The sequence below is a fragment of the Ischnura elegans genome, chromosome 3 (assembly GCF_921293095.1).
Source record: "Ischnura elegans chromosome 3, ioIscEleg1.1, whole genome shotgun sequence".
NCBI classification, from domain to species: domain Eukaryota; kingdom Metazoa; phylum Arthropoda; class Insecta; order Odonata; family Coenagrionidae; genus Ischnura; species Ischnura elegans.
This window is the reverse complement of record NC_060248.1, coordinates 135,552,996-135,576,775: the sequence shown is the minus strand read 5'-3', so window position 1 is coordinate 135,576,775 and position 23,780 is coordinate 135,552,996. Positions and strand designations below refer to the sequence as shown.

The 23,780-nt window shown below is 41.8% G+C and overlaps 1 protein-coding gene across 3 annotated transcripts in view; it reads left to right on the top strand.

The window, feature by feature from the left end:
* Positions 1-23,780, top strand: part of LOC124156625 (GAS2-like protein 1) — a 329,284-nt gene that overhangs the window by 182,287 nt on the left and 123,217 nt on the right. For all 3 annotated transcript variants that reach the window (XM_046531275.1, XM_046531274.1, XM_046531276.1), the window contains 2 exons: positions 1,830-2,269; positions 5,884-6,278. In XM_046531275.1, coding sequence (XP_046387231.1) covers positions 1,895-2,269; positions 5,884-6,278 — 770 coding nt within the window. In that variant the 5' untranslated portion in view covers positions 1,830-1,894. The remainder of the gene's footprint in view (positions 1-1,829; positions 2,270-5,883; positions 6,279-23,780) is intronic.

The window sequence follows — 23,780 nt, the reverse complement described above, 5'->3', positions numbered from 1 at the left end:
TTTCATTGTCGATGATCATTCCAGTTTTAATGCACGATTTCACGCTCCACTCTCATCGTGCGAGAGAAAATGCATTAGAATTCTGAAACCACTCCGAATGACATTGTACCCCAAAAGAAAACAAGAGAATAGCAGTCACCACGGTTACCGGAGGAAATGAACGAGGGATAGAGCGAGCTTAAGAGTAGGCATTGGAGGTGCTGCTAGCATCCATCCTCTTCAGTGGACACGTGTGACCTGGGAAATGTACGCGCCTCTTATCAATTAAGAGCTGCGCGATCATCTTTGTATCCATTTGGATAATTTATAAAATCGCATTGGCGGATAATATTGCGTCTTGATTACTAAATAAATGAAACAATTTTTCAAGAAGCAAGCTTCAACAGGCGAGGGATTGATCGATTATGTATTGTCGTCACATTAATGAGCTTGGGAGGAATAATTAGGTTCATTGTAATCGGTATTCATTCCTCCATCCGTATGATTATAATCTCAGGGCTGGTTTACCAATCCAGTCATCCATTTCTCCTTTGTCGTTACATCAAGGGCCCCCGCAACAAAGCAACTATTTATGTAGTTGCTTTGTGGAAGTCCCAATGAAACACACGGCACTGTTTACTAAATAGTTGCTTTGTAAAAGTTGCCAGTGCGCGGGGGCCCTAACTTAAATATTCATGTTTGCCAATTGTTCTCGATTATGTCGAATCTATGGCTTCGACGGTTGATTGCCATGTGTGTTTTTCACGCAAGTTCACCATGATTCTTCCCTCCAAATTTTCAGAAGTGTGAAAGAGCCGTGAAGAAACCGTCTGCGAAAGGCGAAATGTCTGCCTACCGATAACATTTAATTCACGTGGACCGAGTCATTTACAGGAGAGCCTTAGTTGAGCGACTTTCAGCTGCACGACTCACTCGGTTCTACGACGAAACATTAATAGTACGTGCATTTCTATTCAAACTCACTCTCAATTGCACGACAAGTACAACTTTCCCAGCTGACCCACGCAAAAAGCATAAGCACGCTAATCTAATTACACTGAAATGAGTGTCAGTTGTGCGACGCTGCTAATCTGGGGCAGAAAATTCAAGCGTTCGATAGTGGGCCTATGTTGAATTGTCTCGTTTCAAACTAACAGTCCTCTATCAACGATTAACTTAAGCAGCCTTGCCCTGACCTTATGTTCAATTCAATTTCATAATATTATTTTTTAATTGGTGTTTTTAAGAAAAATTAATTCATCAGTATTGTTGAAGACTGCAAAGCAGGTAGGTAGTTTCGTAGAGAACAGTGAATTTTTTTTTCATTCTTAGATTTATTTCTAAAGACGTGGTATCTTAAAATGGAAAAACATCGTTTACCACATTAGTTTATCTTGAAATTATGGTAAATTGGCTTCGTAGTTCTTAGCAGTGGCGCAGCGAGGGGGAGGGGTTTGAGGGATAACCCCCCCCCCCCCCCCAGAGCTCAGGGAAGCGTTAATGTTTAATCCATTTTACTTAATTGGATCAGTATTACTTATATCGTAGTATTAGGATTAATCAAATATCCCTTAGAAAGCCGTGAAACTCGCCATTTTGAACGGTTATTCTTAAACTTTTTCTCTAGGAGGGCCTCCGAAACTCCTGCTTACCCTGGAGGGTATGCAATACCCCCATGCCCCTAAGTATTAGTTGCGCCTAAAACCCCCCTAGCCTTAGTTCTTAGCCGCGCCCCTGGTTCTTAGAGCAAGACTCCTCACTTGTTCGCCTTCTTTTATTTCAAGTGGTCTCGAGCAAGTGTGTTTCCTCCGTCTAATCACGATGATGATATCTTTGTTTCCCTGTTGCAGGTTCCATCTCCGCTGCTGCAGACTAAGCAGTGAAAGAAGGAGAGGCTGTGTGTTCCGGCCGCGCGATGGCCGCGGAAGTGGAGATGGCGGCGCCCGGGCTGGAGTTCGGGGGGGCGATGCGACCCCCCGGGCCCGTGGACGACCCCTCCGAAGACGAGGACGTGCAGAGCAGGGAAAATTCCCCTCCACCCCCGCCCCCACCCCCACCCCCACCACCACCCCCACCCCCGCCCCCGCCACCCCTGCCCCCGTCAAGCAACTCCGCGCTGACGCCTTTACTAATGGACCAGCGGTCGCTCAAGCCGTTCAAGTCGAGTGAAGAGTATTTGGAGGCGATGAAGGAGGACTTGGCGGAGTGGCTCAACGGCCTCTACCCCGGCCTAGACATCACCGCCAACGACTTCATGGAGAAATTGGACACGGGCGTCGTCCTCTGCAAGGTAGAGCTCTCTCTCCCTAGAACTTAGTACTGAGGTCCACCCGGGCAACGGGAGTCCGGGAAAATTTTTGAAAAATGACTCAAATGATTTACTGCAATAACATTAATAAATGAACTTCAACTTGAAGCAGATGCAGGTCTTATATTTCAAAACTAGACAATAGTTATTTTTTTCTGTTTCTCTGAGGCTTTTGGGGGGGGGTTGAAATACATTAAATTTGAACTAGTATTGAGATAATGAAGTTATTTCCTCAGTTTCAGTAGGGTATTTTAATGTTTAACTTAAATACAAATTGATCGTAGCTTTACGCAATGGTAATACGAGATCATCCCTTATTTGGCAATAAAATCATTCCTCCAAACGCCTCTTCAGCAGCGAATAAATGGGATTTCTTCCAACAATCATAGGAGCTGAGGAGTGTTGTACGGTTAACTTTACGCCAGCTAAGAATACAAGGAATGGTGGAATAAATTGTTTTTTATTTCGCGCTGTTGTACTGGCTTTCATATGGCCCTTCGCGTCCACGATGAAGGCTAGTGTCACGAGGAACTTCAGTTCAAGTTCAACAAACGTTTATTCCACGTGATATACAACATAATATGATTTAACATAATATTGGAGTAACAATAACAAAGCATCTCGTGGAGCTGCTTAGGCTAGCGCCTCTTCAGCACTACTGTGGTTGAACACTGGTGCGGGAGTGGTATATTGGCCAGGCATGATTCACCCTCAGGACGGCGGGAAATCCGTAAAACCGCCGTCAGGCCACCACGGTTACAATAAATGTTGTAATATCAACGTGCCAAGGTAAAACTACGTTAATATAATAACAAGAAATAAACAATTTCAAAAATAAATAGATAAATGAATATATGAATAAATAGATAAATTACTAAATAGTCTCTTCTCCTACTTCACTGGCATTGATATAAATAAATAGTTTTTCACTGGTATGATTCAGTAGGGATTGGGGGGACCACTTAGACGGTGTCGTCCTCACTGCTTAGGGGGTTGATCTTCACACCGGATTGTTTTTTCTCTGCTTCTTCCCTTGGTACTTCCGCCGTAGCGGGAGTCCTGGTGTGATGGTCATCGTTGATGGGACGGGGATCACTGGCTTCACTGATGTCGACGGTGGCAGTTTGATGTTGGGGTGGCGCAGATGTAGGTGGTCGCTATGGAATCTGGGGACGGAATAGAGCTTGTGTTTACGAGAAACTTTCGTATAAGTTCAACAGATTCAGGCTTCTATTGGTGGAAGTTAGACATACTTAAATAAATAAAAGATAGTAGCTTTTTTCCACAAGATTTTTTAAAACTAGAGTCCTCCTTCCAACGTAGGTTCTCCACATCCCGTAGTTTTATCTTTTCCCTCTGCCTCTTCTCTGTACGCCCGTTCCCACCCTCTTCTTCAAAGATGTCAAATCCTCCCCAACTCCCCCCCTTTCTCAAGGGTATAAAGGAGATTTTCAAATGTTTTGCAGTGTCTTGTACCAGATGATGGCTCAGTGAGCCGAAACGCGTTGTACGCATTAAAAAATCTTGTGGAAAAGTGCTGCGCTCTTTTATTTATTTAAGAAACTTTCGTATTGGTCTCTCTTATTTTTTCGTATTATTGCTATTTGTATTTCACCAAATATCTCCCTCGATGTGCACTAAATAGGTGTAAAAGGTTTGTATTTAAATATCCAAAGGAATTTCTTAATGCCACATACTTCAAAGCGTTTTATGAGTGCATACCCATGCACTCATAAAACGATTGGTTTTGCTATATTTTCACGGAACACTGATAATCGAGTTCAGGGCTTGAGTTGTTCGTTGTGCCGTACCGCGAAGGCGGTTGTGATCTGTGAGCATTTCCCCGATGGAAGAGAGAAAGAATTAAAATGAGGGAAATTCAAAGTTGATAATTTCATGTCTTGCGAAAATTGAGCTACGGATTGTAAAACCTCATCTTGAAGTTCTATTCTGGAGATAAAGAGTTGGGAGTGTGCAGTCACGTTAAGGGACCGGGTATTATTGATATCAAGTGACGAGTGAAATTTAAATTTGAGATTTCATATCCTGCGATACGTTAGCAATGAACCTCGCTCTGTTTTGAGAATAAAATACGGGAGAATTGGGGTGGGGGTCGTCGCAGCAAAGTATGCGGAAGCGGAAACATGATGAGAACTCAGATTAGCGCCATCCGGAACGCACGGTATTGTATTGCAGCCACATTATTCCGTGGAGCGTGTGTTTAACAGCCATTCCCATGGTCAAATCAGTGCTCATGAATTGAATCCTTCACCAGGGAAATGAAACCTGGAGCTCGTTCCTATATATCCCGTAAGTCATTCTTAATGGATTTACAGTTACAGTTCACTACGAACGAAGTGATTGTATTCTCTGAAATATGTCGCGTGCGTAAACGCCGTACGAAGGCCTGTTTTTCGCTCATTGTCAGAAATGATGAAGAATTTATTCCAGTATTTGTTGTTAAGTGGCGTAGAGTTCCTATCATACATTTTTCGATTGTATTTTTAAGTTGTAGTCTCCGGAAGAACTCAAACTAAATGTAGACTTTGATAATTGGTACAAAGCGAGATCTTTCATGTGATAAGAATCGGGAAGGAAATGTAAAACTGGGAGAGACTTGTGCTTCAATTTACTTGTCATGCATTGGAATTTTATGGGATATCTTTATCCCCTCAACTACCAAAATTGGCTGTAATCTGTATGTTTCTGTCTGCCAATAATTAATTTCATTTTCAAGATCAGCATTAAATTTAGATACTTAAATATAAGTAGGTAATAATAATCTCAAATAGCAGCCACTTAAGCCACTATTTTAAGAATTTTCGAAATGTTTCCTGAAATATCCATTACCAGCAAGAAGTTTGTAGCAGTCAAAATTCAAACCGCAAAGAAAGATTGAAATATTTTACTTAAGAAAAGCAATTCCCATAAAGTGCTGCTGAGATAAGTCCTTGTCAGATGGTGCATTTTTATGCCTTCAAGTCCGCCGAATTTTACCAAATATCTAGTCAATTCAATGTAATATTTATACATCAACCAAAGCATTGATTTTTTTAAATTACGAATACTTAAAAAAACAGTGGTTCATGCAATGGCGTATCATCTCTTCCAGTCTTAGCCTCCAATATTCATTTGACGAATCTCACCAAGAGGGAATATCGGCCTCCCTCCCTCACCCCCCTATTACACATCAAGGACTTGGAGCGTGCGTGCATTCGGTCTTTTAGTTCGTTCTCCGCACGAGGGTTCGACCACGCCCACGGGAGCACCACCGACACCCCTCACCCCATTCCCCCCTTCCACTCCAACCTCTTGTTTTCTCCTCTCATCCCCGAGTCTGCCTTTCAAAATAGAAAGACAGACAATCGAAAATTTGAGTTTATTCTCCCTCATAAGTTCCAACTTTCCATTTTTTTACTCTCGAATTCAGTGTTTTTTGTGCCTCCTGCAGCAAGAAGAAGGAATTTTATTTATAATTCTCGTGTGAGTTACTTCCTAACGAGTGCAAAATTATCATTATTAATATTATTATTATTTTACAAATGTGTAAAAAGGAGTGTGTCTACCATGTACTAAGGTTGTCCTTTCCTTCGCAGCACGCCAACAACGTGCGCGAGGCGGCCGAGGAGTGGGTGGCGAGGCGGCAGGCGCGGAGGATGCAGCTCTCGGGCGGCGCCCCCGCTGCCATCACGAACGGGGGGGGTCTGAACGGGGGTCGCATCGGCCCCGTCGCATACCGCCCCGACGTCAAGCCGGGCACCTTCTTCGCGCGCGACAACGTGTCCAACTTCATCGCGTGGTGCCGCCACCAGTTGGGCGTGCTCGAGTGCCTGCTCTTCGAGACGGACGACCTCATCCTGCGCAAGAACACCCGCCACGTGGTGCTGTGCCTGCTGGAGGTGGCGCGGAGGGGCGCCCGCTTCGGAATGCCCGCACCACTGCTGGTGCAGTTCGAGCGAGAGATAGAGCGCGAGATAGCGGCCGAGACCAGGTCAGTCCCACGCGCGGAATTAAATGTGAACGACTGGAAATATGTGCATCTTATTACTCTGTGATTCTGTTCTTTTTGCTTACGAAATTAGTAACATTTAGTTGGTAGAAATGGGGAAATTTCTTGACCGCAATATTATGTTATGTATTCAGATTGTGGAGGGTTGGTGGATACAATTATTTTATCTTTCTTTGCATTTGCCAATGTTCCGACCTTTCATTGAAGTATCAGCATCAGGGATACGAATTACATCAAGTGACACAGTCAAAATTTGAAAAAAGGAAAGTTCCTAAAATTTTATAGTATATTTGTCACTGCTTCATGCAAAAAATGAATATTTTAGCCTAAATAGTGAAACAGAATTACTGACATATTTAGGTGACAAAAATTCAACAAGCCAAGCTCAAAAAATGGAAGAGCAAACAATGTTTTGATCGATGATAATTATAGTAATTGATAATTGTATTTTATATTTGGCAAAACGTAAACTTTTAAGAAAGATTTGAGAAAAAAATGAAACTTGAAATTGTCGGATTAGTTTATGAGTTTCCTGAAAATTAATGTGTATCTTGCTCTCAAGCAACACTCTACACGTGTAATTTTAAGCGCACTGCCAATGCTCTGCTGGCGGTGGAAGAAAGCAACAGGGGTGCGCACCCTCATGGCGGACAACCAATCAATGTCCGTCGCATTCCGTGGCCTATTACCTACTTGCATCGATTGCGTTTGACTCTTGCTTATGAATCATCACTTGCTATCTCTTTTTATTATAATAAATATTACTAGTTCAATGCTTCTTTGTAATATATAGAAATGTATAGGGTATATTTCAACAGTTTGAGGTGCATGTGTGTGAGTAGACCTTGTAAAATGTATTGTGGAGAGTAAAGTTTGAATGTTTTAATAGCGTCGAATCCTTGGGTTTCGTTTGCATGAAGTTATAATGTTGGTACTCTTAGAGTTTTGACTGTACTGAGCACCACTTTCACCACTGTGAACTATAGATGGTGGGTCCGTCGTGAATAAACTCACTGATGGGAGCTGGGTATTTGGGGCTGGAGTTTACCGATCGTCTGATCGAGTCCCAACTCCTTGTCGATCTCATTGAGTATAGATGGTTTTTCCAATGAGCGTTGGCGGTTGGAGTTTTTCGCGTCACTGGAATCCTTTCAGTGGGAGCAGAGATCGCCACCCCACGCAGTGGCACACACACACACACACACGCTGTGTCCCTGGCCGGACTTTTTCTTTTTCAGCCCACGCCCCATTGCGACCGGGCGGGACGAACACTCTCCTCTTTATTAATCGTGAATCTCTAGGATGATTCGCGGGCAGCTTAGAGTTCAGTCCACAAACAATCATTTTCATCGTCATGATTAATTCTCGCTATTGAAAATTTTCTCTTATGGCTCGTAATACCGCATGCAAAGCTCAATTAAAGCCAATATGGGTAGGAAATTAATGTACATATTTTGAAACCCATGAGTGCTATTTTTTCTATACAGAGCTTGGTAGGTATTAGATGTCTTGCCTCTCATATTTTCCTTTCAATTAGAATAACGAATAAACCTTAAAGAATATAGCAGTGAGTAGGAGTTTCTTCAGTTCTGGCTTCCTTCCCTGAGGATCTGGGTTCACATCTCGTAGGTTGCGGAGATTTCTCAGAGATCCCCACTGGAGTGTTTCATGAGGGGCACTTGAAGTGCAGCACTCTGTCCTTCGGATGGTTAGTTCAGCGGTGGTGCCCTATGGTTCTTTCGCTGAGAGCTGACTGATGCCGACGCCGGGTTTCTCTCCCTCTACATACCACCCACAGGGGATGATGAAAACCGCGCTGGAGAGAAGTTGAGAAAGTGGAGATGGAAGGAAAACTCCGACTCGATCGGTCTTCTTCGTTGCGTGTTACCCATCCACTTCAGCCCTCAGCCTCACCCGTTCAGAATAAGTATGAGCATTAAATCCTTTTCAATATTTGCCTGCATCTCAGATTTGCTAATCCTGTCTCATTATCTTCTTTAAGGTAAAATTTTTCTACTTTACTTCATCATCACAAGTAAACAATCCTGTGATTGGTTTGACTTTCAGCTCTCCATTCCTCTCTCGTTCCGCTAACCTTTTCATAGCGACGTTTTTCTTCTCTTTTTCATCCTTTATAACCCTTTGTCCTATGTGACTTTGTCGGGGCCGTCCCTTGCCCTTCTTCCCTTCCACCTGTCCTTCTACGATTGTTTTCATCAGGCTTCGTGATGTGGCTAGCTAGGTTGTCCAATCTTCTTCTTACGGTTTTTAAAAGAATTCTCTAGTAGATAAGCGACACAAATCAAAATCGTATTGAGAGTAAATATGAGCGAAATTACCAAACAAGGTGCGATGAACAAAGTTTCTTTGAACATCCCGTTTTCAAAGTCAGGATTGGTGGGGCATTTAAGCAATTTGATGGTTAGCAACGTGTCAGAGGCAATGGTTCTGTTACATTGAGTTCAATTCGATACTTGCGGTGTGATAAACACCGCGGGCAATCTTCCTCACGCTAAACTTTGTATTGGAATAGAACAGGGACATACGGAATTAACGTGCGGCTGATTTGTCTAGTAAGTCTTTCCTCGGAGTTGAAATTACTCATGTCCTTGCTGTAAAAGAAAAATTTCCTTAAAAACGCACTTTTAATTTGAGGAAAATATAACTCTGATTATAACTGCTAGCTAGCATCTCTCCCCTTGTCTTCCTTCCTTCGGAATACGAAAGAAACTGATTCCCTCAGTTTTCATAGAGGAATTGCTGCATTTCAGGGCGGAACACCAATTCCTTGCGCCCTTAGGCATTTCAAACTCACTGAATTAAGAGATGTGTTTGTCGTAGATTATGTATTAGCATAGAGTAAGTATATAAGAAGAGGTACGGCCATTAAAAATCCATAACTCCCTTAGTAATCGAGATAAAGTTACATTTCTTTCACCAAAAATAAATTTATAGTTTTGTCCAAATTTCATACGCAGCATTTATGGACCTATATCGTAAGATACGAAAGTTAGCAGGCGATTGATTTTTACCCTGCAAAATTCCAGATTTTCGTCCGAAAGATATATAAACACACATAACAAAGTTGAAACTGAGTTATGAACAAATTAAAGTTTACCAGTATGGAAACAAATGCGCAATAAACGTTTCCTGCAAGTTTCAACTTTATACTAAGAACAGTCTTCCGGAAAATGGATTAGGAATATAAACTCGGAAAAGTCAAGTAACTAGCCGAAATTCGAGAAAATATTTTTATAACAATTGTTATAAACAAAATCCAGTAATTAATGTATCCACTAAACGTAGCAACTCTTTCTGCTTCAAAATATATTTTTAGACTTGTGGAACGACCAAATTTAAAAAATCGCAAAAAATTGTTCCTAGCCATCTGGTTAATTGTTCTAGAACTACACCAAAAACATATACGATTTTTGAATATGTGGTGAGCCCTCTATATATACGTATTGTGGTATTATATATATATATATAACCTCACTATACACCTCTATACCTCATGTAGAAGGCCTTGCCTCCCTTCGACACTTTCTTGACAATCGACCTACACCTCAGATACCCAGCACTGACTTTTTAATCGATCTCTCTCACCTAATCCTCACTAAAAACGCCTTCTCCTTCAACGATAAACATTATTTGCAGATCAAAGGTTGCGCCATGGGAAGCAGATTCAGCCCTTCATACGCAAATTTATTTCTTGGTCTCCTTGAAGAATCCTTCCTATCATCCTACCCACTTCAACCGTCACTTTGGCTTCGCTATATAGATGATATCTTCCTTCTCTGGCCTCATGGAGAAGACTCACTGAGCTCTTTCATTTCAGCACTCAATGAATTCTCCGAACTATCTTTTACCTCTAACCATTCCCCTTCCCGAATAACATTTCTCGATGTTACCATTACCCTAGAAAATAAAAGTTTCATCACTTCAGTCCACATTAAACCTACTAACAAACAACAATATCTTCACTTCAACAGCTGTCACCCCTCACACACTAAACAATCCCTCCCTTACTCTCTCTCAGTAAGAGGCCACAGAATTTGCAATAATCCCGAATCCTTGGACATTTTTCTTAATAATCTTCACCACTCCCTTCTTCGTAGAGGATATCCTGAGAACCTTCTGCGTAAGAAAATCCTACACAATACTTACAAACCCAAAATTCATACTAAGAAACAAACCACACATCTCTCCCTTTCCACCACATACTTCCCGGGCGTGCAGGCTTTGAACAGAATCATCAAAAGCCTTTTTCCGATTCTTTCTAACAATGTCACTACTGGAAAAATCTTCTCTAGCTGTCCATCCTTATCCTTCCGTCGGCCGCCAAATCTATCTTCCATTCTCAAAACGACTAAACCACTCTCAAGGTTCACCACCCGTACTAGCTCTTTACCTATCCCTTGCCAACGACCCCGGTGCAAAACGTGTGCTATCCTCATTACCCAGCCACTTCCTAACAAATTTCTCACTTTTCCGCTTCCTTCCACTCCATCCCCCACCTGTACAACCAGTAACGTAATTTATATCCTTTTATGTAATTCCTGCCCCGCCTTCTACATTGGTTTAACCACCACCTCACTCAACCTACGGATTAACAACCATCGAGCTTCTTGCAAACCCACTTCCCAATCTGCTTCGCTTCCTGTCCCTACCCACGCCTTTTCCCATAATTTAGAATTTGATGACTGCTTTCACATAGGAATACTTGCCTCTCTCCCACCCTCCGCCTCACCGCTAGAATTAAAAACGCTTGAATTGTCTTCCATTTGGCTACACCAAGCATTCAACCCGCCTGGCCTTAACAGGGCCCACTGATCTCCATAGCCTTCTCCTATCCCCCATTCCCCATCCTCTCCCTTCCCCTATCTTATCCTAATCTCCTCAGCCTTTAGGCATCCTCTGTCCTCGTCCTCAGTCTCTTCTTGCCTCCCTCCCGACGAAGACCCTAAGAGGTCGAAAATTTGAAAGAAACTAACGTGTGAGTCCTCTTTTATTTGTGTCTGTGTTTTGTGGCCTATCATGGCATTTATTTATATATATATATATATATATATATATATATTACAGTAGCAAGCAATCGTTATCAAAGTCCTATTACCAGCGTAGGGAAACAAATCAAGGGAAAAACACGTCAAAAACCGAATCGCATGCACTATTCTACCACAGAATCCACATTATAACTATCTAACAACATATTTATTTAAGTATACCGGGTCTATCCACCGTCCCGGTCAAGGCGAATGATTTTTCCTCCGTGGATTTTTCGCACAATCTAACAACATGGCGGACTTGGCGCATGCGCAGAGAGAAAAAAGAACGAAATCAGTGAAGTGAGCATTTTGATTACGTAGGTCCATATTTTTTGGTATTAGTGTGCTGCCTTATTGGTAATTTGGGGGCTCTCTGTCAAAGTAACCCCAAAAAGTGCCTAAGGCACCCTTTATATCAAAATAACCCCGTTTTACGGGACATATTAGTTTTGCATCCATAAAACCTTTCACTTGTTATTTGCACAAAGACAGATAATTGAAAGTCAAGGCTGTCCCAGTAATTGAAGTCACAGAAGAGTGACGCATAATTATTTTGTCTTTGTGGAACGTCATTTCGCTTATAACTGGTCTGTCACGCCAGCAGAAAATGAAATATCGACATTTTTGAATAAGTACTTACTATCGGTAAATTTCGTTGATATTTCAAGAATGCTTTTTCATCACATCATTTGCACCACGTCATAGTTACTTGGAAGAAGATTCCTTAGTTTATTACGTAAAAAATGAAGTATTTGATTTATAATTAAAACATTTTAATTTTAAAAGAATTTGTATCGCTAATTCATCATTGTGTAATTCAGATTTGTTAAATATTTTTGGAAAAATGCTTTTTTTTACTAATATTATCCAATATAGCCCAGTAAAACACCAAGGTAATTCTTCAATAGGACTTTAAAGCTTGATAGTCATACTAAAAGAGAATTATTCGGGCCTCACCGCGTGATAAAATTTGGCCTGGCGTTTCACGACCCCAGTTGGTGACGAGGCAAGTGTATACCGGTGTGGGCCGGAGTATTTAAATAACCTTCAGGAGGGTGTGGCTGAGCCCACACGGACATGCAATAGCAATGGCTCTGAAGAAGCGACCAGCTGGGGTGGCGAAACGTCCGACCGAACTGATCACGCGGCAATACCCGATTGAGGTTTCCTTTATCATAAAACACACACGTTTCACTCAAATCCCGACGTTTCCCAAATGAAAGCTCTGCAGCCACCTTGAGCGTGCATTCAACTTCCTCCCCACCGCAACACAACAACGCAAGGATCTACCCCCCCCCCCCTCTCTCTCTCTTTCTGCCTCGCATCTCACCCTTGCCACCACTCGTGACACCAATCAAGGGAGTGCATCCACTCGACCGCAGTGTCACGCAGCCGACTCGACTGCTCGCACTGAGCACGCGCCCTCGCCTGAGTGGCCACTAGAACTCAAATATGAGCAAATACAGGGCGGGGCATTTCTCGCGCAACTATCCCCACGCATATACTGTTGTGATGGTGTTTACGGAAAGGCGACATACGGAGGCAAATAATTGGGCGAAATTATAACTTCGAAGCTATCGTAGGAGACTTATTTGAAAGAAATATTTGTGGCATGGCCCTGAGGAAATTAGGATTCGTCAAGCGTATTGTGGGAAGATTTTCGGATGAGGAGGTAAAAGAAAGGTGCTATTCCGCACTCGTCCGACCGCATCTTGAATATGCAGCGAGCGTATGGGATCCGGCCCAGAAAGACTTATTCCGCTAACTGAATAAAATGCAAAGGAAGGCTGCGCAGTTCCTCAGAAGCCGCTACTGGCTCACTGACGCAGATGTACGGAAGCGAATGTGTTCGAGCAGGAATCACTAGAGGGAGTTGAGCCGCCTCTTTCCTCCCCGAAACACCGTCTTCAGAAGAAGAGGAAGAACGGGGGGAGAAAGTCAGAGCATTCGTGTTTTTGGGTCCGTTTGCACGCGCACGCTTGTCACTCTCATAGTAGACGGCAGCGAGACCGTCACGCACACGAAGAGAGAATATTGCGCCCTCCTCCACGAGTGGCGTCATTTGTTTTCTTTCTCGAGTGTCCACACTTCATTGCGTCCGTGCTCACCGAAACATATCCTCCGCTCTCGTGGACAGTTCATGGAGATTAAAAACCAAAAGGTTACGCTCATTTATTTTTTGAGTTAATATCATCGCGTTATTACAATCTTACCTTTAAATAAACTGTAATCGTAAAGACAAAAGTCAGATTTCTCTTGTTGCGTGGAAAGGTCGTAAGTTGTCTTTTCAAAAATTAACTTACCAAAAATAAACGTGTTTTTCTTTAAAATTTCGTGTTGTCTAACTTCTTTGTTTGGCTCAAGGTTAATATTGCCCGATTCGTGTATTTGCATACTTATACCTGAACCTTTTTCTGCCAACTAAGTTTCCGATCCTAATTTTTCAGTGATTCGATGCCACTCCGCATGCTGCTGTTTTTTGGAAGTCCCTGTTTGATTGAACGTGCGCCACCCCTACACTCATGTTGATGGCTAGACCACAGCAGCGGTCGTGGAATACCTCGCGATGAATGAATTCCCATCCATGCATCGAAACGATCTGCCGATTACCCCTTCGGATAGTTTCCGGGCTTTGATCCTCCCTCTGCCCCCGCGCCGTCTCCGTCCTCCTCGCACGACGCAAAAAGCGCTCCTCACAAACAACCTCTCACTCTTGGAATTAAATTTTTTAAATTAGCGATTACAATTAATCGTTAAAAATGCAATTGATTTTTTATTGAATCGTTACTTTTTATAAAATATAAATTTTAACTTTTGTTCGTAAAAATCTTTCGTCAACTGATCCTAAACTAACTACACTTAATTTAACTTTTTAAAGTTTGGTGACTGTCGATCGGTTCGAATTTGGGCGCGTCCAACGGATAAAAGGGAAAATCAAAGGACATGACTATGCTAAGAATAATCGAATTAAGAATGCAGCAGGTTAGTTGTGCAAGAATGCGATGGATAGGCCGACACGATTGCATCCAAGCAAAAGTGGGCTTGATTCCGCCCGAGTTTCGGATCGCAACCTCAAAAGACGAGAGTACAGGACGAGGCCACTCGACACGACAATGTCGGCCTCAGAACGAATGCCTCTTTCGCGACATCAGAGTGAGAAGGATACTTTATGATTAATTTGTATGGTAACATATAGAGTAGTCTCCAATGTGATAGTTACTTTCTTATCACTTTAACTTAAATGCCTCAACTTAATTCAGGGAATTGGCTTTTAACTCTAACTAGTTACTTCTACTGAGATGAGCTCTAACTTTAATGAGTTAATTTTTTGGTAACCATCCCAACTTCTCCAGCATCCATCCTCGCTGTGGTCCACTGCCCGTCTCTTCGCTGTTCCTTATTCCGACGTCACGCTTTTCTCTCGCGCTACGACGCGACGTGACTTCCACTCGTTCACCGTTATGTCCACAAAGCGCGCCATCGTGAAGGCGTGAGAGAGCGTGGGTCGAAGCACACGGGCGGCGTGAGCATCGCACAGCGTGATCTCAAGGTTGAGGGGAGGCCTTGGGGCGGCGTGCCAGCGGGCTTCATTGGATGCGTTGGGGGAAGTTTGTGGTGGGTGTGGTGAGCACACATCGCTGAAACGTTAATTGTATGGTCCACGGAATTTCATTACTACCTTTTCGACCAATGATGCCATTTTCAAGGATTATTTGGGTTGGAAAGCTTAGTTGTTGGAAAATACGACATAGTTGTTTAATAATAAACTTCTGTGGACCATACAAGTAACGTTACTCAGTGATTATGTTACTTGTTCCACACGGTTCCACAGAATATCACCATCTACTCTCTAAGTTGGTAATAGCAATTCCTCTTCTTCACAATTCCTTCACGTTCCACTTGGAGACTGGCACAAGAATGACTTCCGTGCCAATTTTCAGCCTCTCTCGTCTCAATCCCATCCTTTAAGTTCTTGCCGTCGCCTCAGCTCTCGAAATGTTTTTTTTTCTGCTATATTTATTTTAATTATAGCTATCATTGCCAAAAGCTGCTGGAGTGTGGTCCCGGAGTCTGTGACAACGCCGTAATCATGAAAGTGTAAATCGGAAGTACGTGTCAACCTCAATTCTTACTTCATCCAAGAAGATTATTGCGATAATGTGCCCTTTTACTCTTAAAGTGTTTATTGCACCGGTGCACAGATGGCCCTGCTTGAGTATTGTGGCTGAAGGCATTGTCCGTCGCATTGAAGGCGTGTCCCTTCCCCCTGGGCGCCTTTCGTTAAGAGCTGCCTATTGACGACGCCGGGTTTTCTCCAGCCTAGCTAAGTGTCGCCATCGACCTGAGGTGTCCCCCTCCAAAAGAAAGTCTGCAAATTTCCCTCTGAATTTCCCCAGAGTGAGCGCAAGGCATGAATCGCAGTATCCAAAAGCTGTGGGCAACGATGACACCAAGGGACACCACTGGAAAAAGTTAGAATATTAAAAGTATTTAATAGTAAATACTCGAGACTTCCCCAACAAGGGAAGGTCTGTGATGAGTGATTTTTCGCTTTCGTATTTTTTTCACGCGTAGGATCTGAAAACTGATTTTTTTTCCACCACCACAATATAACTTGTGACTTACTCTTAATAATTTTAATCTTAACGGCTTCCATGTTTCTTAGATTCACAAAGTGAAATGCGAAATTTTTATTTGTCTACATGATGAAAACATTTCTCCTAAATCCGTTTAATACGATTTTCGTGATAACGGAGTGGCGTGAATTCCCGTGATTGCGCTCAGCGTGAGTGAACTTAAGAAGCGTGAACGTCGCTTGGGTCGTCCGCTGCGAAGCGATTAACGGTCCCGCGGGTCTGTTAACATTGCCGACTAGGGTTCATCGATCGATGACATTCATTCCCATCCACTGATTTTGCGATATGTGAGTTATTACATGGCGATTAGTGAGCTTAAGCGCGCCTTCTCGCTGTAGCTTGAGTCAGTTTTGCACAGCTTAAGTTTGCATGGCGGGGGCCCACTGTCATTTGTCAGTCCTCTTGCCTTCGACCCCGAGGATGCGATATCACTCACTCAGCGTGGGTATTTACGATGCGACATTTGTGCTCCCTCTCAGCGAGAATGGGGAACTTGCATGAATTTTTTTTATTTCACAGGCGGACAGAAAATTATTTTCTGAATACAACAAAGAAAACCGCATGTAAATCTGAGTTTTCCTTCGCGAGATATTTAATGATAAATATAACGAATTTTAAAGCGCGGGAAAAACTCCCTCACCCCCCAAGCCACTGCCGACGAAGCCTCGATGACGTCAAAGGTGCCTAAACATCACGCGAAGCTATTGTTGTGATTGTTTGTAATAGTTGCCAGCAGTTGTGAGAGCTTCGTTTGTTAGACGTGTTGATTATTTTATATTTAAAGATAAATATCCGACGATAGAGGCTTGGAAGCCCTCATATTTTGCATTATTTATAATATTAATATCTGAGTAAGGGCATAAAATATAAAACTGGAGCAGTTAAACCAAAAATTTTATAATACCTAAATAACATCGTTGTAGGAGTCTGAGCCACGGCCATTGGAAGGGGGATACGTTAATTGTAAGTTGATGTTATCGACGGCATATAATTCATTTAAGTATGTAATTAGAACGATTTTGATGTTTACTAATGTCCGCTTAGCTTTTATATACAATAACTTCATCCGTTTATTCGTAGGTACCGGAGAATTCGCCGTTTAGGACTGTATGTGCTTGTATTATGAGGTGAATTCCAGTCAATGCAACTTTTGCTCGCTGATTGGAGACATCTAGGAACATTTTTGTGCCAAAATAGTGTTATTTTCAACGTGACATCTCCCGTTAAGCTACTGGTAATAATCACAGTGCCAGTGGTTGTAATGCACAAAGTTTGACAAGGTTGAAAAATATCGGCCAAGAGTTATCAGTGTTCCATCGTGATTGAACTGTAAAAAGTGCTATTACGCTATCGATAAATGTCTAACAGTAGTGTAAAAATTGTCAGTGGCGTGCTAATCTCCGTTGTTCATCGTAGATATGACATTTCACGATCACGCTATTGAAATAAAAACTGTGAGTGAAGTTTGTTATTCCATTATTTCAACGAATAGTAGTGAGAAATGTCACCTGTGTGGGCTAATTTAAGGGTTTAAATCAGTGAATAAATAGTTGTTTTCATCATAACGAGTTCTGTTATTGTAAGTTGTACATGATGAATATAAGAATGTGACAGTGACATCCAGTTTTTGATAAGAGTATTTGCCTATTTCCCACTATATTTTTATGGTATATGCTAGTATATTGTTTATGGATTTACCTATATTATTGAAATAGGTTATAGCTTGTGTGTGTATTGGCAGCGGAACCGATTCGCGATCTCACATGTGGATTGTGTGCAGACTGTTTTGCTGTGAATTCGTACCGTAGGACGGATAGGACTACCTTCTCCGTTAATTCGGTGTTGCCAAATTCAACAGCACAGCTTACTCTAATGTCAACAGCACAGCTTACGATCGTTATCCTCCAGTATTACAAGTTTCTTTTACAACTCGATTTGCCGCCGACGTATAGCAATAATTTGTCTTAACAAATTCCATGAGGGTCGTGGCATCAATTTTTGGTGTCCTAAAAAAAGGCTGGTGTCCTAACACCCCATGCCACACGCCTTTTAGGCGGCTTGCGGGGTATTATGTAGATGTAGATGAATTTCAGGTGTACTATTCGAACGAGTGGCAACGTTATCATCCATTTTTCTTATCACTAAAACATACGAAGTGAAACGCTTGTACTTCATCATCCCGATGCCGCATTATTAATATCCCAAGTAATAATCTAGGCACAATAGCAATAGGAAAACTTGCCCAAGAATAACAGAACAAAATAAAGTGACGATTAGCGGCTAAATACTCCCTCAAAACAAATTTTACACCATGCGCTCAGCGTATTTCCCTACTCCCTACGGTTGTTTAGGCACCTATGACGTCACGCCTGGCCTCGGCAACGCTCGGGTGTCTTCGCGCAGTGGTCGGCTCAGAGAAATTTTTCTCGATTTTAAATGCAATTTTTTTATTTCTTTTGATGTTGAATGGAGAAACTGAAGGTATTTTCGCGAGCTTATGTATCCATTTGACTTATTCAAAATAGTTTTTAGGGCAATCTACGACCCATGCAAGTTCCTCATTAAACAAGCGCATCGCCTAAGCGCAATCGACCGAATCGAACGGAACACACTTCGAATGCACGAAAATCCTTCTTAGTTTAAAGCGCTGGCGACAACTTCCCTCCATCGTTTGAGATCTGCTGCTGCTGCTACTTTGCACGCGCTTCTATCGCACACTGCGTGGAAATTCCTCTGAACATGAGCTGAATAGGTTTACAGAGGAGATTCTGAAGGCGTATCTTCCTACGCCTTAGTTCGGTGAGCAGTTTGATCTTCCCTGCAGCTGCTGCTCTTATGATCATCCGTATTTCTTCTCTAAAAACGCTGGAAAAAGACTTCATCTAAGAAAGGATTACTGTCCATCTCAAGATGAGTCCGAAGATGGAATCCGATAGGACGCGTGGATATCCTTGGGACATCTCTAGATTTGAGAGGAAATTCCTCCGAAGATTATCTACCGTTTTGGCTTTCACCGGAAGACACGTTAGATTATTACAAATTGTAGTAAATTAAAGCTTGCCGGGAACTTTCCACAGACGCATCTACGTGTACATCTACGTGACTCCGTGCAAGCCACCACCAGGGTTTGTGATTCTACTCCTGCAGGCATGCAGCACTCATATTCCGCATTCATTTTCTTCTTTTTATTAAATTACTGCGTTATCCAGTTGCGCAAATCTACGAAAAGTTTTTTTAATATCTTCAACCTTATCGTTTTCCATAAAATCTTAAAAAAGTTCATAATGCTTTGCTAATTCATGCCTTAAACTATCGAAATCTACGCTATGTGCCAGGCTATCTTTTTATCGGATTTTACTTTCAAAATACCTCTATAATCACTAATTCCTGTTATAATTGAAATGTTAAGGATGCTTCCTGAGGCGGAATTCTGTACACCGTACCGACGATTGTCGGTGTCGGTAAGCCGGTCCTACCGATAAGTCTCGGTACGAGCGATTCAGGAGACACGTTTTACCGACGATTGTCGTTATCCCACCGACAGTTGTCGGTAAACCCGTCGGTACATACCGATGATTTCAAAACGCTCGGTAGGACCTACCGACAAATTTTTAGCAACATGGCGGACTTTTGTTTACACTTTTCGGCCTAAGCTGACGATTTTAAATCATAATCTACGACGCTAGATCCGTGGAAGCGCTCTAATTGTATTTTATTTATAATAAAAATGATTGATTAAACACTTGAAACGTAAAATTTACATAGTGGGAGCAGTATTTAACTTAACCAATGTTACACGTATATTACATTATGCGTTCGAATAGCGTTAGGTATTTTATATTATAAATATTCCGTAATTTTAAGTATGTAACGTATTGCTTTGCTTTTAAATTACTCACAACAAGACACGATAGGTATCTATTGTTGATTCGTAAAGTTTGGATCCGAAATTAATTTATATTTTCAATAAAAACGAATGCCTATTGATGCACTTTCAATGAAATATATACGTGGACATTTCGTTCACTTTTATATTAACTTCAATACCCTATGTGAGTGTCTGAGAATGGGGTTATTAATGAAAATAACACTCCTACCTTCGTAAATACTCTTGAGAGCATCATACAGCAACGACGAAATAGAAAAAGCATATTGCTACTATATTTTAGAAGAATATAAATGGCATCACTTAACTCCTCTCACTCTTTGACGTCGTTACCGGTGCACAAAACTTCCCGTTAAATTAATTATGAATTTACTTCAACATACTAACCAAACACCGTACGGGACTTCAAGATAGATTTTCATTATTACTATAAGAGCACTGAGTAGGTACGTACCGTGTATTCCATCGGTAGAAAGGGGCAAATAAAAATAATGATTGCACGAAACAAGGAAACATTTAATGAATTATTCATCATAAAACTACAAAAATTTCATTTCAACACGAGAAAACCTTCATACTTCCAACGGTATATCACAAATTAACACTGATCAAGCATATTTAGTCAAAGTCATATCAACGCAAAGTTTGAAATAACACACAAATGGTATCAAAATGCAAAAGTTAACACTTCCAAATAGATAGCGTAAAGTATGTCACTCAAGTTCACAATCACAACACTTGACGAGATGATACTGATGATACCTTCCGTAACATCCGCGGAATCTCGGTGTTTTTCTCAACGAATGTATTTTAAATTGCCCAAAATTTGAATTCAAGCGACGAAAATGTTTTCTAATTAAATAATTACCCTCGTGGAAGTATCGGACTTACGGCGAACAATGAGGCAAACGATGTAAACAAGCCGTGGCTCAAGATGAAGGTGCATTGTTACAATACTAATAAAAATAATTTCGTCACTGCTAATCGCAAGAATACGATTATAATAAGCGTAGGTGAACAATTATGTAGCAGACAAAGTCCTCTTCAAGACAATTATACTTGAAATTCCAATACATTGAGCACCAAATGTTGCCGGTCTTCTTCTATCAACGACCGTTGAATCCTTGAATATAAAGGCTTTTTTACTTGGGCTATAAAAAATCCGATGGTAAATACAGCAAAATCTCGGAATACAAGCCACATCGCACCAACGGGAGTAAGAAATTGTGTTCGCAGAGTGATTAAATATCGTAAATATCTCACAAAGCAGTGATCAACTCTTTTTAACTTCTTCGCGGGCTGACGAATAACAAATGGCGTTTTCGGAGCCTCATTTGTTTAATGCAAATAAAGGAGAAATATGATTGGTCGAGGCGCCTAGCCTCGCGTGCGGGTTCCACTTTCGTACCGACAAAAGCATTACGTCACGAATTTGTCGGTTGCACCGACAATCTGTCGGTAGCGGCGCTTTGTGAATCACATTTCTATCGGTGCTACCGACGATCGTCGGTAGCTACCGACACCGACGATCGTCGGTATCCGTGTACAGAATTCCGCCCCAGGTATATTTGTCGCCAAAAGATCAAGAATGTTTTTGTCTCTCGTCGCTATTGTTACCATTTGGTCCAATTAGTTCTAAAATTCCTAAAAGTATCGAGCTGTATTTCACATAATTCCTTATTCTTCCCGCCCTTTTTAATACTATATATCTTCCAATCTACCGTGGGCTAGTTGATATCACCACCTATTACAATATTACAATCATATATTCATGAAATGCTTAGCTTGTAATTATAAATGTAAAACTGTACTGTTATGCCTAAGTCAGGCGGCCTGTGATATGCGGCCTGTAACCATCTCAGTTCTACTGACACAAACTCTTCTTTTACAGCTGTAAACACTCCTCCCCCCTCCCCCTCCTGTCCGTCTTTTCTGTGTACTGAGCAAGACTTTGGAAATATCTTGGCATCTGCTATTTCACTTGATGATCAACTCAGTTCCTATCATTATTTCACCCGCGGTACTCTATAATAAATTTTTTGATGATACGACAATTGACGACTACTATTGATAGAGATTACTATGACTCACCTGACGTTTCTCTTGCTTGAAGTTACTGCATGTACTCTTAAATATTGTTGATGCTGAGGCTGAGACGCCGTTTTTTCTGACTCTATCCTGATTTCTGGATGAACAAAAGTAATATAATTAGAGAGTAAAAAATAGCAATAGAATTAGAATAATCTATTAGTAATCAATAGAATAGAGAAATTAAGTAAAGTAACTGTTGATTATTAACGCGATCAGTTACAAAACATGTCGTAATTTCGTCACCTGATGATAATGCGAAATGTATTGGGACCGGTCGTGTAAATAAATACTGTATGTTACTCCTGTTACTTTACTCAGATCTTTCTTCAAATACTGTATGTTTGCGGGAAATTGCCGGTATTGTTATTTACAACATGACAGAAATCCACATTATAGATCGTGAATCATCGCTTTATATTGTCATTACCCTTGAAATATCTGCAACCAGGTTAGGCAACTTTACTGTACGATGGTAAGGGTACTCAATGAAATGTCGGGTCAGGTAAAAAACTGGTCCAGTTGAAATGCACTGGAGAAATCATTTACACATCACCTCTTGTCACTGGCTGTCGCGAAGAGGCCCACTCTAATCACAATGCCGGATAGCAGGTCCTCTGGAGATTTCCTTTGGAAGTAGATGTCTTGAAGAACCGGTGGAGAGCACTTGTCATATTCCGTCCGTTAGTTCTCCGTCAGCGCGACCAAGAGGAAAACGCAATTCGGTGAGAAGTTAGTTTCGGATAAAAAATATTTTTAACGCTCACGCCCCGCAGTCGTGGATGACGGAAGGAATTCGTGGAAGACTTTCGAGATTTTTTCATCTTTTCATGACAAGGCTGCGGGTTGGACGTGGAAAAAGGAAGCGATGCCTGCAGATGAGTCGGGAGCTGGTGTTTCGGTCGAGCACCGCCTCCGCTTCTCGAGAGTGAACCACGGCAATGGCTGAGATTTGCAATCGAGAAATTACAATCGTCCTTATTGGAGGCATTTCTGCTTCTTCCTTTCGAGTTTTACTTCCGTTCGCAAGGGCGGCTCTGAAACAGAATTCCGTGGTTCTTTTTCATGGAGATAAGAAACAGCAATTTTTGGTCAAAGATTCCACTTGAACTCATTGTCTCCAGGTAAAATATTAATCATTAGCACATTACATGTAGGAATTTATTTCTATCTTCGTCGATTCATTGGATAATGTGCTTATCATTCGGTAATAATTGCATTAATGTTATTAGATAAAGGTATGAAAATACCAGAGAGGAAAATCATTGTCTTTTTCGGGGTACAAGACAGACCGCCCGAGTGAATATTGGTTCTAGCATTTGAACCATGGCGTCTTCTTCTTCGGGAGATCCGGATTCGAATGCTGGTTCAGGCAAAGGATTTTCCCCCTTGAATGCGCGTTTGCTGATGAATCCGTATGATGGATGGAACGCCGTGGAATCCCCTTCAACTACAGAAACTTCCGTCTCCCCACTGCTCCCTCATCCACACATAACATTTATTTTGATCAACAGAGTCTTTGAGGAAGCTCATCAATGTACGAATGTTTTGTAGCGGAGTCCTGAAGAAGCTAAGATTCGTGTACTACCGTGCCGTGGGAAGATTTTCGGACGAGAAAGTAAAAGAAAGGTGCTATTTCGTACTCGTCAGGCGTAACCGTTAATGTGCAGCGAGCGTATGGGATCAAGAACAGAAAGACTTAACCCTCGAGCTCAATAAAATACGATGGCAAGCTGCGCGGTTCGTCAAACACAGCTGCGGGCGTACAGACAGCGTAACACAGATGTTAAGCGAATTAGGCTGGGAGCCGCTAAAGAGACTCGGA